Source organism: Meles meles, chromosome 5 (assembly GCF_922984935.1).
Source record: "Meles meles chromosome 5, mMelMel3.1 paternal haplotype, whole genome shotgun sequence".
Classification (NCBI taxonomy): domain Eukaryota; kingdom Metazoa; phylum Chordata; class Mammalia; order Carnivora; family Mustelidae; genus Meles; species Meles meles.
This window is the reverse complement of record NC_060070.1, coordinates 42,343,554-42,361,098: the sequence shown is the minus strand read 5'-3', so window position 1 is coordinate 42,361,098 and position 17,545 is coordinate 42,343,554. Positions and strand designations below refer to the sequence as shown.

General features: G+C 46.2%; 1 protein-coding gene across 1 annotated transcript in view; it reads right to left on the bottom strand.

Moving 5' to 3' along the window:
* Nucleotides 1–16,704, bottom strand: part of GABRR1 (gamma-aminobutyric acid type A receptor subunit rho1) — a 31,538-nt gene extending 14,834 nt beyond the window's left edge. Inside the window, exons 1-2 of the mRNA XM_046004878.1 lie at nt 16,583–16,704; nt 1,135–1,241 (exon numbers count right to left, since the gene is read on the bottom strand). Of these exons, the coding sequence (XP_045860834.1) occupies nt 1,135–1,241; nt 16,583–16,704 (229 nt within the window). The remainder of the gene's footprint in view (nt 1–1,134; nt 1,242–16,582) is intronic.
* Between the last annotated feature and the right edge of the window lie 841 nt (nt 16,705–17,545).

Sequence of the window (17,545 nt, the reverse complement as noted above, 5' to 3'; positions counted from 1 at the left end):
TCTAAGGATGAGGATTCTATGAAGCTTTCTTCTCTGGTTGCACGTGTTGATGGAAAGCTACAGGGATGACCGAGCTCAAAGCTGGGTCTGAGCAGAGGAGTGACTCCCTAGCTCGGGGTCGTTCACTCTGTTCTTTATATCTGCCTCCTGATTCTTTCATGGAAGCCAATGCCTCTGTCTGGCCCTGAGGCACCCAGAACCAAAGCCACAGGCAGGCCATTTGCCAATCCCACAGATCTGTATCTTTGCTGCATGACAGAGTCGCTTGCAAGGGGGACGTGAGGCATCAGGGTGGCCTGGAAACATTAGAATCTTTTTTTTTTTTTTTTGGCATTTCTAGGCCACGAAAACGTAATATTCATCAAAAGAAGGAAAGCATTATCAAGGGACTAGATCGCCCTTCCCCTCCAGACGTGGGCGGGCATGGGCCACACTTGGATTATCCTGGATGGAGGCAGGTTTGGATCCAACAGCAGCAGGTTACAGATTGGATAGAGACTCCCTTCTAGAACCTGTTTATTCATTGGGTGAATGTGGCTGGGAGAAATAAAAACATGAGGACGATTTCTGAAACAAATATTTTATTCCAGGAAGAAATCCATATGGATGAAAACCCTATTTGACACAGAAGGGGCTGAAATCTGCCAGCTGCGGGCTAAGCTTCAAAGGTCTGTGACAGCCCTCTGCACTAGATCATTATTTTCTCAAGCTATTTTCATTTAATTAAACCCAGCAGACCGCAGTCTGCCCTCGGATTGACACCCGAGTTCCGTCTGCCAGCTCCCAGATGAGCACGAATTTTGTCCAAGGTTGTTATTTCAGAGCGTTTTCAGGAGGCAGCTTTGGGCTGCGGCGGCCCGGTCTTCCCCCGCCCTTCCCACAGCCAGCTGCTGGCCTCACTGATCCCCAGCCTTCCTTGTCAGGAGCAGCGGCCTGAGGACAGCTCAGCTAGCTAGTCTGGAAAAGGGCAGGGCTGGGCAGGGGCGATACTCAGAAGACCTGTGGGCTCCATCTTGATCCCAAGCATAATGGAGGCAGACCTGATTGGGGAAGAACAAAGCATGTGTGGTCCCTTGGTTTGACCTCTACCCGTGGACAGGCAGACAGACCCCACCATGAGTGTTTGTCTCATACCTCCAAAGCTGGGCCTCATGCTGAAATCATGGTCGTCTATCCTCAGAAGCTGCTCTGACTTGGTCAGTGGTGATTTGGTGATATCAGGGCTTCGCTTCAGAATTGGGCTGCCAAGGCGGGGAGAAACAGGTTCATCACAGATTCCAATCAAAACAGATAAAAAAAAATTTTTTTCAGTCAGATTTGATCATGACAGTTTTGATGGGTTGTGTTATTTCTTCTTTTTTAAGCTATTTGATAGACTCGCCTCCTCTCTCCAGCTTCCTGGATAAATGAGCTCACCCGGCAGGTCCAAGACAGTGGTTTAGAATCATAACTGAGGGGCTTTAAAAAATGCCAATGCCCAGAGCCCACCTCAGAGATTTGGATTTGGCTGTTCTGGGAATGGGGCATGGCAGTTGGCATTTTTAAAAACTTCCCAGATTATTTTATTTATTTATTTCAAGATTTTTATTTATTTATTTGAGAGAGAGAGCACATGAGAGAGAGCATGAGTGGGTGGTCAGGGGAGAGAGAGAAGTAGGCTCCCTGATAAGCAGAGAGCCCAATGTGGGTCTCAATTTCAGGGTCCTGGGATCATGACCTGAATCTAAGGCAGACACTTAATCCACTGAGCCACCCGGGCGTCCAAAAGCTTCCCAGATGATTTTAATGTGTAGCTAAGGCTGAGAACTGCTGGTCCTGTCCTTACTAAGAAGTCTAAACTCCCCCAAAGCACTTCAGCCATTCTGGGAGAGTTTGAGCTGGAGGGCAGAGACCGTGGGTATGGACAGAGCTTGGTACCCTTGACCTCTGTTGGCCCATTCTGCAGAAAGAGGTTGGACTTGCCTCCGGATGCCCACCATCCTTGTTCCATGGGAAACAGCTTCTTGTTCTTCTGCTGCCAAATTGCTCCAACGGCCGTTTTTATTTATTTGTTTATTTTCTGAAGAGGTAATCTATTTTCAGGGGCGGACAATTTTAGGAAAGGAAATGCAGTGGAAAGTTGACATTCTGTCTGCTTCCAGCTACCCCATTCCCCATCCACAGGTACCTCTCTGATGACTTCTTGTCTCTGTCCAGACTTTCTTGGAGATACAAGTAACTATAAATATATGTTCTTAGTTCTCCCCTTTTTAAAATCCAAATTTAATGTATTATAAAAATGCTCCTACTTTTTCTTCTTTTATTTAAATATACTTCAGCTTTTTTCCCATATGTAAATATCCCAAGCCTCTTATTCTGTTTTATACGTGTAGTGTTCCCTACATGGATACACCATAACTCGTGTGACCATCCTCTACGGGTGGAAATTTGGGTTGTTTCTAGTCTTCTGCTATTACAAATGAAGCTGCAATGGCCTTGGACGGTCTTCATTCACCCATAGCACCAGCTCTAGAATCCACAGAAATCACTGACTACCTTCCCAGCTCCCCCTTATGCTAACACCAGCGTTCTCTTCAGGCTACCACCACACACACCTCCTTTCCCCTGGATTCAATGGCTTCCTTGTTGAAACCTAGGTTCCTGAGTTTCCCTTTTCCTCTGATGTTTCTGATTCAGGGGGTCTGGGCTGCGGCTCAAGAATCTGCACCTGTAAGACTTTCCCAGATGCCACCGATGCCCCTGGTCTGGAGACAACACTTTGAGAGTCACTGCCCTGGTTCATTTTGTCCTCAGTATACATGGTTTCCTCCTTTATAACTACCTCAGTCCACCTTTATGTCCTTGCTATCTTCTTTCTTGAAGAAACCTTTCATCATTTTGGCTGGGGTGGGGGTGAGGGGAACCTGTCTTAGAGACAGAGAAACTCTGACACTGCCTACTCTGTGCCTTTAGGCAACTTATTCCCTGAGACTTGGTTTCCTCAACCAACAGAAGGTAAAGTCCTGTGACTTGACAAGGAGTGTGAGGAGCAAATGAGATAATGTGCGCAGAAGTACTCTTCAGACTCTAAAGGGTACCCAAATGGACGGAGTCACAGTCATTACTGAACCGACAAGGACGTTTCCTTTTGAGGTAAGGAAATTACTGCAAAGGAAGCAGTCCAGGGAAAGAATCTGAACTAGTGAGCCAGGACCAAGCTATGCTGCTTATGGGTGTAGGAGAGGAAGACGCTGGGAACTTGAGGAAGAGGAAAACTCTTCCCCGTCACCTCCCTCAACCTCTCTCACCCAGCGGGAAGCCATCTTTTCCTTTCCAGTTCTCCCCTCCTCTGGTCCCCCACCTTCTGCCTCCTGCTCCTTGGCCAGAGGTGGGGGTTGCTGCTGAAAGTCACCACGGCCGAGGTGTGGGGAAGAGACGTCTTTAGAATGGTGTGCATGCATTTACAGTCATGCCTGTCTTACTTGTTGACATCTTTGTGTACTTCTGGTCGTTGTTTCTGTCTATGATGAAAATTAAAACAGAGGTGTGCTGGAGGCAGTCTCGGTACTCCAATCAACAAAGCACCCCCCACTCTTCAGATCTCCTTCCAATTGTAGTCAGAATAAAATGTGAAAGAAAATAACAGAACTATGAAGTTTCAGTGGATTAATTTAGCCTTTTGATGAGCATTTCCCCAATACCCACAGGAGCATTTGGAGAATTAATTACTTAGAACCACTGGTCTGAGGAGGTCTGCCTTAAAATAGCTGCCCCGTTAGTTCCCCCTGACTTGAAACTGATGCCATTCCTAACTTGGGTCTGCCACAAACCTGTTACTACAGAGAGTAACACATTGCCCGGCGAACTCCACCGCTTGGGCATCCTTGCTCTCTGGCTTGTGAATTCAGCCAGATGGCACTGGCAGGAGAACAGGACATTTATTCCTCATTCTCTTCCTGCTTCAGTCTCTGGGACGAGCAATGTGTCGCTCTGTGATTACAGATAATCACAGTATCTTCAATAGGCTCCAGTAACACTGTTTCCCCTCCAGGACTGTGGGTAGTCATGGCTTCCCACTGGTCCTTGTCCTTGAGGACGTTGGCATCAGGCATTCCCTGAACCTTGCCCACAGCTCAACGAGCAGTCCCTTTATTCAACTCTCTGTTAAGCCCTTTTGAGTACAATGCTGTTTTCTGCTAGGTCTCCACTGAGGCACACGCATCAGGACTGATGCATAAGAATGACGTCATCTGTAGCAAAAAGGAGCAGAGGCAGGAGCTTGGCAGGAGCAGGTTCCAGGAATGGGTCCCAAAAGTGGGGAAGGGCTAAGATTGCAGGGAGCGCTGTCTGGGCTACAGGCCGTCACAGCTGATGGTCAGCAGGGGCGGGATGAGATCACAGGCCACCAAAGGCAGAGTCTTGTTTATCTTTAGCACCTCGTCCAGTGCTGGGCCCCTGTGGGCTCGCAACACATGTTAGTGGGATGAAGGAAAGAATCAGCCCCCTTGACGGGCATCCAAAAAGGGAAGCAGGGGAAATGGAAAGAAGGGCTTGGAATGGAAATTGAGCTTGACCCAGTTCTTTCTTTGGCTTCGGGCCAGCCTAAAACAGAGACGGGCTCCAAGACGCCACTGCCTCTCCCATCATGATGCTTAGATTGTAGCCTAGAAAAGATTCATAGGATCCTTAAGGTTTTTCTCACTGATGTTGTTCAATATTTTTAAATAATTTTTTTTTACTTATACACTCACCTTAAATTTATAAAATAGATTTAAATATAAAGGAGAAAATAAAAACCACTCAGAAATCATCTTTGCCACCTGCATATACCCTTGTCCTCTGAAAGGGAGAGAACAAGAGAAAGAGAAGACACTGTAACCTGCTTTTAAACTCAAGTTATAATATATCTTGAGATATTTTACATGGCATTGGCACCTTCCTACCAACCAGGCGTACAATAATTAATTATTTTAAAGTAGGCTCTGCACTCAACGTGGGGCTCGAACTCACAACTCCCAGATCAAGGGTTGCATGCTCTACTGACTGAGCCAGCCAGGGACCCCTGATTGTTAGTCTTGAAATGAAGTATGACACACAGCTGGTGATAGGAATAACGAACACTGCTTGAGTCTTTACTATCTGCCAGGTACTGTGCTAACTTATATTACATGTGTTACATTACACAGTAGGCTTTATTATTATCCCCATTTCGGGGGCGCCTGGGTGGCTCAGTGGGTTAAAGCCTCTGCCTTCAGCTCAGGTCATGATCCCAGGGTCCTGAGATGGAGCCCCTCGTCAGGCTCTCTGCTCAGCATCCCCACCTCTCTGTCTGCCTCTCTGCCTACTTGTGATCTCTGTCTGTCAAATAAATAAATAAAATCTTAAAAAGATATATTATTATCCCCATTTTATACATGAGGAAACTAAGACAAAGGGGGTGCAAATAACTTGTAAACATGACGGATTCGGGAGTCAGATCCAGACGGTCCGGCTCCAAATATCAGAAGCAGGGTTGGCCACGGGGCCTTACTGAAGGATTTGGTTTCCGTTGTCCGGAATTTGGGTTAGAGATAGAAGGTCCAAGCTTATCTTTCCCCTCACATAGGAGTTAGCATGGACCTTACACAAAACTGATGCCCACTTAATTATTGAATGAGCCTCTGGGAAGTTATGAAGAAAATATAGACATGTCCCAAGTTATGACGATATCGGTTGACATTTGAGACACCTTTTTGGGCTGAACAGAGGGTGTACATTTTTTGAACCACCCATGTCCATCTTATCCTCTTGGACAGAATGAAAAGTTCTGACCTATGGTACATCTTGATGTTTCCTTGTTATGGTTCCTGGTCAGCTTGTATGTGGATAATGTTTTCCCAAGGCCCCTCTCAGAACTCTCTCAGAGGTTGGCTAGAACAGGGACGGGAACCTGAGATGAGCAAGGGGTCTGCCAGCAGTCTCCCTCACTTCACTGATAGCAGAACGCCTGATAAGTTATACTTCACTCTGTTGATTATGTCATCTCTGAGAAGGCAGAGAACTTAATTTGGATGAGGAAGGGATTTTTTCAACCAGCTAATGAAAACAATCTTGATTGTTTTCATGGCATTTATGATAGTCACGTATACATAAAGTCTCCTTTCCAGCCTCAGCTCCCACTCTGTCCCCCACTTCTTGCAGTTGCCCATTACCCCTCTATGCTTTTGTTCCTGCCGTCCATCTGTCTGGAAAGTCCTTGCCACCATTCTTCATACTTCTTCTTACCCAGACAATGCCTTGCATGCCCAGATCAAATATCACCTCCTCCTGGAAGAATTCCCAGGTTTCCCCCCTTCCCACCAAAGTCAATGCTTTTCTGCCTTAATTAGAATGTGCACCAGCTCCTCTGTGTGTGTGTGTGTGTGTGTGTGTCGGGGGAGGGGGCTTTCTGACCACTTCTTGCACTTCACCATGAACTCTACCAGGGAGGGACTCTATCCCATACACCTCTGTAGCCCCAGCTCCTTGCCGTGTGCAGAACTCAGATTTCACAAAAATACATACAAAATATGGAGGGAGAAGCTTAAACCCAAAGGTACATTCCAAGCGTCGAATGGTCCTGTGAGAAATGTGCGAAAGAGATCAAGGTTTAAATGAGGGACACAGGAGGTGCTAAAGACAAGCAGCTTTCCTTAAAGGTGTATTCTGAGTCAGGGGAGTGTGCCGAGGGAAATACTTTGTTTGGAGGAGAGGGGGCAATGTTAGCCAACGATTAAGATAAGGCTGAGGCTCTGCTAACAGAACTGAGTCTCCATCAAAGAGACTGGCCTCTGCATTGGGAAGGGAGCAGTGACAAGAATGAGTTACTGCCCAGAATAGTGAAAATGCTGGCATGAGATCACCTAACTCAGGGTTTCTCAGCCCGACTACACTTTGGGGGTCACCGGAGAAACTTAAAACCTCCCAGGCCACACACACCCCCCCCCCCCACCAGGGGTGGGACTCAGCTATCAAGAGCTATCAAACCTCCTTGGTCAATGTTGAGAACCACTGTTCTAATTTTTGTTTAAGTGGAACTCAAGCCTACAGGTCCAGATGAATCACAGCTCAAGAAATTTAAGGATTCTGCAGCAGAGAAAAATCTGGAAAATAAGAGAGAGGCCAGAGCACTGGGGACATGAAAACACTTCCTCGAGATTGACAAAGAAGAGGAAAAGGTATCACGAACGCTGCTGAGTTAAGCTCCACGATGATTCCTGGCCACACCCTAGAACTTTGATTACAAAGATAACTTAGGAACTTGTTGTGCCCCATCCTGTCGATGGCATGAAACCAGTGAGGGCTCAGACAGAGCGAGACATCCTACACTATCTCCTTTCCTTGGGCGGAGGTGGTGGTGGTGCTGTTTACTCTCTAGTCGGCAGATCCCGGGAGTGTCCCCCGAGGGTGTGCGTGGTGTAACTGTCCTCTCGGCAGAGACAAGCCCTAAGGGCTGCCTGGTGGGATGTGGGTCTGTGCGGGAGTTTCCTATCCGTGCCCATCACAAGATGGCAGAGGTGAGGCCCCCGGCCCTTAGGGGTTCACTGAGCTCTATGGTAGTCAAGCCCTTTCCCGTACTTTGGCTCACACAGTCCTTACAATAACCCTGAGGTAACAGACCTAACTGACTCCTCTTTACAGAAGAAACAGACTTGAGGACTGCAGTGACTTGTCCCCAGTCATGGGGTATGTGGTAGCTCTAGGTCCGAAAGCCAGGGCCCCTTACCGTTTGGGTCCACCACCATCCCATTTTGCTTAGGAGCTTTGGTGATGGATTCTTGGGGTTGCCTACCACTGTTCCCGCCCAAGCCAAAACGTCCATGGAAATCCTCACAGACACACGTCCAGGGCCCCATCTTGCCTTATGGGAACATACATTTAGGGCTAGGATGGCGAGCCGAGTAAGGGTTAGGGGGTGGGGGGTGAGCTGGCTGTTTTATATGGGTGGCCAAGGAACACGTCCCTGAAAGTGGCAATCAGGCAGAGGCCTGAAGAAGAGGAGGGAACCACATGCTGAGGCTACCTAAGAGTGCTCCCGGCAGAGGCCCGGCAGGGACAGAGGCCAGGAGGGGGGTTGCTCAGTGTGTGGCGAAGGAAGGGAGGTCAGAGAGGAAGACGAGGGCCAGAGCAGCTGAGCTTGCCCTGCTGCCCACATAGCACTGAGCACGGGGCTGCTCTCCAGTGTGACCCTGAGTCAGGCCACTATGATATTTTGTATACTTTTTAATATTTTAAAGATATGTTTACATTTTTTATTCTGTATATTTTGTATACTTAGGACATTTTGTATATTTGAGACAATGACCTAAGTATACAAAATATACAGGCCCCAGGTTTCCCAGCTGATGAGAGAATACAACACATTTCTGTTTTCTTTCTTTTATTTCTTCTAAACCTTTTTAAAAGAAAAAGTTGTGTATTTATTTGACACAGAGAGAGAGAGAGAGAGACCATAAGCAGAGGGAGTGGCAGGCAGAGGGAGAGGGCAAAACAGGCTTCCCGGTGAGCTGGGAGCCTGATGCGGGGCTCGATCCCAGGACCCTGGGACCACGACCTGAGCTGAAGGCAGATGCTTAACCACCTGAGCCACCTTGGCACCCAACACGTTCCTGCTTTCTGTCTGTTTCTTTTTCTTTTCTTTTTTTAAATTTTTTTTTTAAAAGATTTTATTTGACAGAGATCACAAGTAGGCAGAGAGGCAGGTAGAGAAAGAGGAGGAAGCAGGCTCCCTGCTGAGCAGAGCCCAATGCGGATGACCTGAGCCGAAGGCAGAGGCTTTAACCCATTGAGCCACCCAGGCGCCACTTTCTGTCTGTTTCTGATAACTCTGCTGTGAAATAAGGAGTTGGGCCATGGGGGAGCTTGGAGACCTTTTAGGCCTATTGCAGAAGGCATCCCCCCCTACGGTACTAGAGGTAACTTACAGCTCTAGCCTCGTGGGTGGATGGCAGTGTGGGAAGGGTCCGTCCATTGGCAGAGCCCCATAAATGTGGTTTTGGTTTCTTCCAGACCCACCAGCACAGGCTGTGTGTGAGTGTGTGTGCATTTAATCTTTATTTATCCAATCAGGATGTTACCATAATGTTATTTATATTACATTTATATTTCTTGAATTGCTACAGAGGTTGTACATTTTTCCACATAGCGAATAAGTATTTTGTATTTTCTTTCGGGTGTAAATAGTTCATTTCTTTTGATTTCTTACTAAGCTAGAGTTTTGAATAAGTAACCAATAATCTGCTTTTCAAACCAGAATGCTGGGTTTGGTTTGTATGTAATGGGTAATTTTATGTGTCACCTTTGCTAGGCCATGGTACCCAGTTTCTGGTTAAACACCAGCCTGTTTAAACAAGATGTTGCACTGAGGGGTTTTGTTTTGTTTACTTGGTTTTGTTTTTATTGAGAGAGAGAGAGAGCGAGCACATGTGCAGCGAGGGAGGGACAGCAGGAGAGGGAGAGAGAAACTTAAGCAGGATTCATGTCCAGTGTGGAACTTGATGTGAGCTGGATCTCATGACCCTGAGATCATGACCTGAGCCAAAATCAAGAGTCAGATGCTTAACAGACTGAGTCACCCATGTGCCCTGAAGTGAGGTATTTTTAAAGATGTGATTAACATTTACATCAGTGGATTTTAAGCAAAGCAGATTGCTTTTCATTGGGTGGGTCTCATCCAATCAGTTGAAGGCCTTAAGAGAAAAGGCTCAGATCCTCTGAGGAAGAGGGAATTCTGCCACCAGATCCCCTTCAGGCTTGAGCTGCAGCCTCAACTCCTGTCGCTGTACAATTAATCTTACTCCCTCCTCTCTCTTCATACATATATATTACATTAGGTCTGTGTCACACAATGTATCTATGCAACACTGTATATACAGATAGATACATATTACAAGCAGACTGGTGGTTCTGTTTCTCTGGAGAACCCTGACTAACACAGGGTGTGAACACTCCTTGACGCTGGAGGTCAGCACACCTGTGGGAGACCTGAGCTGCCTGGAACCAAAAGATATCAGGTGTTGTGTCTGGTGGGACCAGCCCAAATTCAGTGTGGCTTCTGATGCTATCTCCAAGTCCTATCTCGGGCTCATTTGATCAAGCTTTCTTCTTGCCACCATGACTGACGCCTATTCCCACAAACCTGGTGGGTCCTTAGTACAAATACCCAAGATGCTATCGCCCTCTGTGGGGTCAAAAGGGCACAGGAAGATCATGTTTGTTTCCTTACATCTCAGTAAAATCTTGACCTAGATCATCTCTTTGATCTTCTACATATGTCCCAACATAAATTCCGCATGCCTTCCCATTTGAAGACACTGGATTACTTTCATTTAATTTAAAGCTCTGACTTTTTTCCCCCACCTATTCTCTTTATCAGAATTCTCAGGTTGTATTTTTCCCATTTATTATAGTTCTTGAACTATTTTCTAACTCATAAAAATCTGTCCTTAATTCCAATGCTGCCCCCTTTATGAGCGACCTGTGTTTACTGATCATATTCTATTCACTATATACCTATGTGCCTTTGGACATGTTAGACTCTCAGTAAATGTCTTTTGAGTTCCCACCACTAATTAAATATACCAGCTGTTAAAAAACCAAAACCAAAAAAGCAAGCAAAGAGCTTGTTTGTCAAGGAGAGAGCCCACAACGTATTTTGGTAAATGAAGTTACTGAATGAACTTCTTTATCTTCCCCCACCTCCTACCCTCCTTTGTGATGGTGAGGGGAGGGCCCTGGACGTGGAGAAATGAGAGGTGTGGAATTCTGAGGGGATGCTGCATAATCTTGTCATAAGTGTTGTATGTTTTGGGGCCCTTCTCTTCTTATCTTTAAGTGACGGGATTTCTAAGGTCCTTGAAATTCTGACATTCTGTAAAAATTATTTCATTAATGTGTGTCACCCCCATAAACTGTCAACATCTCAAGTGATCCCCATTGCCTCCCAAGCCCTGGGCACAGTGCCGGGAATGTAGTGAATACATATTTGTTGGATGAATGAAGTACAGGAATAGCAAGAGTTGGGACTCACTCATTTATTTATGCTTAGCATCTCTGGAGTATCTACCATGTATTAGATATGGTCCTTGAACTTGGGGTGACAAGGGAAAAGGTACAAGTTGAGCCCTTGTTATGGACTGGACTGTGCCTCCCCCCGCCCCCGCAGTTCATATTGTTAAAGCCCTAACTCCCAGTGTGACTGTTTTGAGTGATTGGTTGTAAAGGAGCTAATTAAGTTTAAATGAGATCATAAGGGGACACCTGGGTGGCTCAGTTAGTTGAGCGCCTACCTTCGGCTTGGGTCATGATCCCAGGGTCCTGAGATTGAGCCCCGCATCAGACTCCCTGCTCAGTGGGGAGCCTACTTCTCCCTCTGCCCTCCACCCTGCTTGTGCTCACTCACTCTCTCACTCTTGCTCTCTCTCTGATAAATAAATGAATAGAGTCTTTGAAATAAATAAATAAATAAGATCATAAGAATGGGGCTCTGATCCAATAGGACTGGTGTCTTTACAAGAAGAGGAAGAATCACTAGAGATACCCTCCCCACCCCTCTTGGCAAGCACCTAGGAAGGGTCATTTGAGGACCCAGCAAGAGGGGGTTGTCTACAAGCCAGGAAGAAAGCCTTCATCAGAAACAGAATTTGCTGGCACCTTGACCATGGACTTCTAGCCTCCAGACCTGTGATAGAATCACTGTTTATTGCTTAAGCCAACCAGTCTGTGGTAATTCGTCACGGCAGCCCAAGAAGACTAATACAGCCCTCAAGGAGCTCATAGTCTAGAAGCTGCAGCAGATGAGGATTGAGCGCTAATGCTGAGAGATTAGTCCTCTGAGATGGAATGGATTGGGGGGCTGTGGAAGCTCAGAAGTAAGCTGCCCAGTTGAGACTGAGAGGTGGGAGTGGGGGGCGGGCAACGAAGTCTCCTCAGAGAATGTGATGTGTCAGGGAAACATGGAGGCACCCAAAGAAATAAGCAGGAGAACGAGGAAAGGGAAGGGTGTCATGAGCACAGGGAGCCGCCTAAGTATAGGCCTCAGGAAACCATCAGGCTGAATGGCAGGTCATAACTGGACAAGAGCCAGCAGCCCAAAGAAGAGAATCAAAAGTTCAAGCAAACCCTCTGGAGAATGAAGGGACAAGATGAAGAGAGAGCACGACTTACTCAGGAGAAAATCAAATTCCAAGATACTTTGGGCAGGCAGAGACCCAGTTCACAATCCAGTGGCTTGTGTTTGTCAGGAGAGGGATTTGACAGCAAGTATATCCTGTATCATCATCATCATTGCCTTTCTACCACCTTCCCCCTTCAGCACGTGCACCCTCGGGGTCTCTGCTGGCCTGGGAACTCCTGCCCGGCTTTCTCTCTCACCCTCACCAGTCACAGCGTTTCCATTCACTGCTGAGTTTCTCGTACGAGTTATCTATACCCACCCCACCTTCTCCCGGCTCTTTAACCCACTGCCACTCTTCTCTGAGGTCCTCAGTGGCTCTTAGATGTTGTGTCTTTGTGTGATCTGACCCTACGGTCACTCCCTCCCTCTGGAAACCCTTGATGCTTTGCGGGAATGCCTCTCTAGTCTGCAAGTCTCTTGAGGGCAAAACCTGTATTGCTTTAGGCATTGGTGACGTACCGGCCCTCAGGCAAGCATTTGGCAACTGTCGAATAAATAACTCTCTTGGCATCTTTGACACTTCTCCATCCCAGTCATATTGCTCTGGTCCTTCTTTTCCAGCGTCCCTCACGGAGGAGGGCTTCTTCCGCCATCCTCTCCTTAAATGTTGCTCTTCCCGAAGGTTCTGTCCTTGACCCTGTTCTTCTTTCTTACGACTTGCTCTCTTTGGATCGCTTCATCCACCCCCATCTATGACGACTTCTGTTAGATCTACGTCTCCAAGCCCCATTTCCCTCCTGAGCTGCAGACCTGTAGGCCTCCGACTGGACAGCTCTCTCTTCGCATCTTGGGAAAACAACCTCAGGTCCATGTGTTCATAACAAACGCCTCCTTCCCCCCACATCTGCTCCCCATCCTGCCCTGCTTTCCCTGACACCGCCTTCTACGAGGTCACACAACCCAGATACCTGCTAGTCTTCCACCAGATCAAATTCTGACAGTTCTAGCCCCTTAAAGCTCTTACATCCATCTCCCCCAGTCCTGTTCCTTCCACTTATACTCTACTGGAGGCTTTCACCCTCTCTCACCCGGGCTACGCCAGAGGCTGTGGGCAACTTTCTCTGCGACCCCTCTAGCACCCTTCCCATCCTTCTACTCTACTGCCACCAGTGTGAGCTCTCCAAACTGGACATCAGCTGAAGCTATGCAGACCTGCTTCACCTTCTGAACACACCGGGATGCCTTAGCGTGACAAAGCAAGTATGAGAACAATACTTGCAACTTCTGGTAGACCAGTTGGCCCTCCCAGAGCGAGAGCTGGCATTTGTCCCAGGGTCTATGGTGTAGACAGGCTATGCCTCCATTCTTCCAGAGAGAAGGGAGAGACAATAACTATTGATCCATTCTAGAAACCTTGCCCAATGCCCTTGTGTTCTGATATTTACCAAGCATGATTTGTGAGGAAAATCCCACCTGATGTGCCTCCCATGGAGAGCTTGGGAAACAGCTCTTGAGTTATTTGCCAGGGTGGAGACTAGAATGAGGCAGGTAAGGAACAAAACCCAAGGAGGCATCCCCTCGGGACGTGCACACCCCTTCTTAAATTCTGCACTGTGGGCACCTCACGGGCCTCACCCCGTTGTGTGCACGTGTTCACTGAGCTTCACATTTCATTAGTAGAAACTATGAAAAGAAGCCTGCATACAAATTACCAGCAGTTTATGAGTTGAGAATCCGGAAGAAATTAAGTGAGTCCTTGAAAAATGGAGGCTACATAAAAATAAAACTTAACCTGGCGGGGGATGTGTAAGTCAGGTCCACCGTTCTGGAAAGCCATTTGGCTAAATATATCTGGAGCTTTAAAGTTCTTGTGCAATTTGACCCAGCACACTTCCAGGAGTCTATTCCAATTAAAAAACCATATATGTGGGGCGCCTGGGTGGCTCAGTGGGTTAATCCTCTGCCTTCGGCTCAGGTCATGATCTCAGGGTCCTGGGATTGAGCCCTGTATCAGGCTCTCTGCTCAGTGGGGAGCCTGTTTCCCCCTCTCTCTCTGCCTGCCTCTCTGCCTACTTGTGGTCTCTGTCTGTTAAATAAATAAGTAAAATCTTAAAAAAAAAAATCACATATATAAGGGTTCCTGGTTGGCTCAGTCAGTTAAGCATGTGACTCTTTTTTTTTTTTTTAAAGATTTTATTTATTTATTTGACAGAGAGAGACCACAAGCAGGCAGAGAGAGAGAGAGAGAGAGGGAAGCAGGCTCCCTGCTGAGCAGAGAGCCCGATGCGGGACTCGATCCCAGGACCCTGAGATCATGACCTGAGCCGAAGGCAGCGGCTTAGCCCACTGAGCCACCCAGGTGCCCCAGCATGTGACTCTTGACCTCAGGATTGTGAGTTCAATCACTTTAAGGGGTCATATAGGCTTATTTAAAAAAAGAAAATCCTATATGTAGACAACTATTCTCATGTACAAAGATATTCATGTATAATATTTATAATAACAAAGGAAGCAACTCAATGTCCAAAATACAGAGGAAACTGCTTAACTCGTGCTAAATTATGTATTATTATGCATCATAATGCAGTCATTGGAATGATAATTATGTAGGCTGTAAATAAGTAAACATGCAGACAAAATCATATTAAATAACTTGAGGTTATAAATGTAACTATATGTATAGAATAATCCCAAACTAGTTAATACTCAGTATGTGCTTAGACAAAAAGAGTGAAATAAAATACACAACCATGTTAACAACATTAACACCCATAAATTTTTGGGTTGGGGGATTATGGGTGAATTTTGTGTTTTTAATACACTGATCCCATTTTTTAAAAATTTAAAATTATAATAGTCATATATGAATTTCATCATAAAAAATGAAAGTTTTATAAGTAATTTTTTTAATTTAATTTTTTAAAGATTTATTTATTTGAGGGGGTGACAGAGGAGAGGGAGAGAATCTTTAAGCAGACTCCTCTCTAAGTGTAGAACCCAACCTGGGGCTTGATCCCCCCGAGCTGATCCTGGGACCTTGAGATCATGACCCTGAGATCATGACCTGGGCCAAAACCAAGAGTCAGATGCTTAATGGACCACACTACCCAGGTGTAAATAATTTTTTTTTTTTAAGAAAATCTATTTCACTCTCTGGGACTTCTCTTCATCATTGGTGTTCACCAATAGGTCGCCACTCTAGCTCGGTTTAGGAGAGAGGCTGAGAAGTTCTTGGTGACAACCAATAGGGTTTGTCACTGTGGTTTCTCTTAATTCTCCAGAGCACATTTGATTCAGATAATCTCTGTGGCTGTGCCGCTCCACAAATTCCCATTTGCCCAAGCAACCTGAGAGTCTGACGGAACCAGGGCATGTGGCTTGTACTCAGCAGTTCCCCTCGGTGCCCAGGACTTCCCACGGTCCGCTGATATTTGAACTCCTGGTTTTGCGATGTCGTTAAAACATCCTGGAGTGCTGCGCGCCATCGCTGGCTGTCCGGGAGCCCATGTGTGGAGAGCTCTCAAAACCCAGGAGGGGGGCACTGAAGAGTCAGACCCCCAGCCCTGTCACTAGCCCTGATCTGCAGAAAGCTACACTTCCATTCACACTAATTGATATTTCGGACCTCTGTTCATATTTCCGTCCAGAGATAACGAGACCTGAAGCTGAATTTGGACCTAAAGCTGATAAAGAACTGAGAGTCAAGAATGCCCGGACTGCCTCTCTTTCCTCATCTGTGAAGAGGGAGAGCTGGATCAGGTTTCCTCCAACGGTGCTATTTCACTGATGAATGTGGGGCTAGCAGGTGTGCGGCTGTGCGCTGCCATCAGTTAGTGACTGGGGCTGCCATCAGAGCCACCTGAGTGAGTCCAGGTGCCAAAGGGGCTATCCACCCCTGCCCCCGCTGCCGCCTCAGACCCTGGTATGGCTGGGGGCTACATGTATCATTGACAACGAGCAAGCAACTGGTCTGCAGGCAGGTCCGTCCCTGCACCCTCCCCATTTACTAGTAAGGGACAATCAAATAACTCCATCTAGCCATACAGCTTGAAGAAATCTGCCTTGTTTTCTTTTAAAAGACATTAAAAGAGATCTAGATCCACAAATGTACCAGAAATAATTAGAACTAAAATAATTCTCACTAATCAAAGACTCCATTGGTTATTTGAGAATTTGCAGATTTGTCCCAACCTAGGAGGCAGACATCAAATAATTGCCCTTAACTTTTTAAAATGAGGTGAATATATTCTTTTTTCTGGAGTCTTTTGCGTATGACAGTTCATAAGAGATTCACAATGACAGCATTGTATCTAATCTAACATCATTAAAAACAACATAATTCCAACTTCCTAAAAGGGAGGGAGCAGGAGAACAAAGGGAAAAGGTGGGGAAGGGCACCCACAAAAAACACGGTATGTTGGAATTGCCTCGGGGCAATGCTGTGAGCTCTGTCCCCAGAAGTCCACTCACCTGCCTTTCTTAGACATCTCGTGTACTTCTCCTCCTCGTCCGTGCACTTTGCTTTCAGTGGCCCAAACCCATCCCCACCACAAAATGAAGACTCCAACTTTCATATTCTGGACAGCCAGCATGGGTTTCCAAATGCAAATGGTTCTCTCAAAAAACAGCAAAAAGGAAAAGGATGTTCTTTTCTCTTTTAAGACATTATTGGTCTGTTCATTAATTCCAAGGATGTTTACTCATGCAAAAAAAAAAAAAAAATCAACCCACAGTATGTAATCTGGAGAGCGGGAGAAAGCAATTTCCACTAAACCTATAAATCCTCCTACGTCAGATGTCAGGGATTTTCTGAACTGAGGTTGAAGTCCTGTGTTTCTGTCGAACAATTATTTTGGCTGGTCTAAATTAGCTCATCATCAGATGTGGTGAATATGTTAGTAAAGATCTGTATTTTCTGGTCCAATGAATAGAAGGAAAATGGACCAAAGCAATTTCCAAAATGAGAAATGCTAGAGGTACTGACTGCTTCCTATGCCAAGTTAATGAGCTCCTCCCTGGATCTATTTTAAGCTTCTGGCCATTATTATTTGCTTTAGCTGAGGGCTGGATTTGCACAGCTCCCTGCCCCCACTCCCGCCTCTGCTGAATCCATGGAAGCCCCTGGCTTCCTACCTGGGCAGGTTGTCTATATGGCTGAGGTTTGGGAGGGCTAGGGGGGAAGAGGATTTTTTGTTTTTGTTTTGCACAGAAAGAACCAGATTTCCTTGTCAGCAGTATTATTTGTATTAGGAACTTGATCAGACTTTTCACGTTTAAAAAATACCAGTAATAAATTAGCAATAGCCATTAAGTCTGTGCTATCTATTGTTAAAAGAATGGGCCCCAAATGGAGTCACTTATGCAAAGCTTCATGTCACCAAACCAAGACTTAGTTTTGCCCCCCCCCAAAAATGGAATCTTAAACAATTCAAT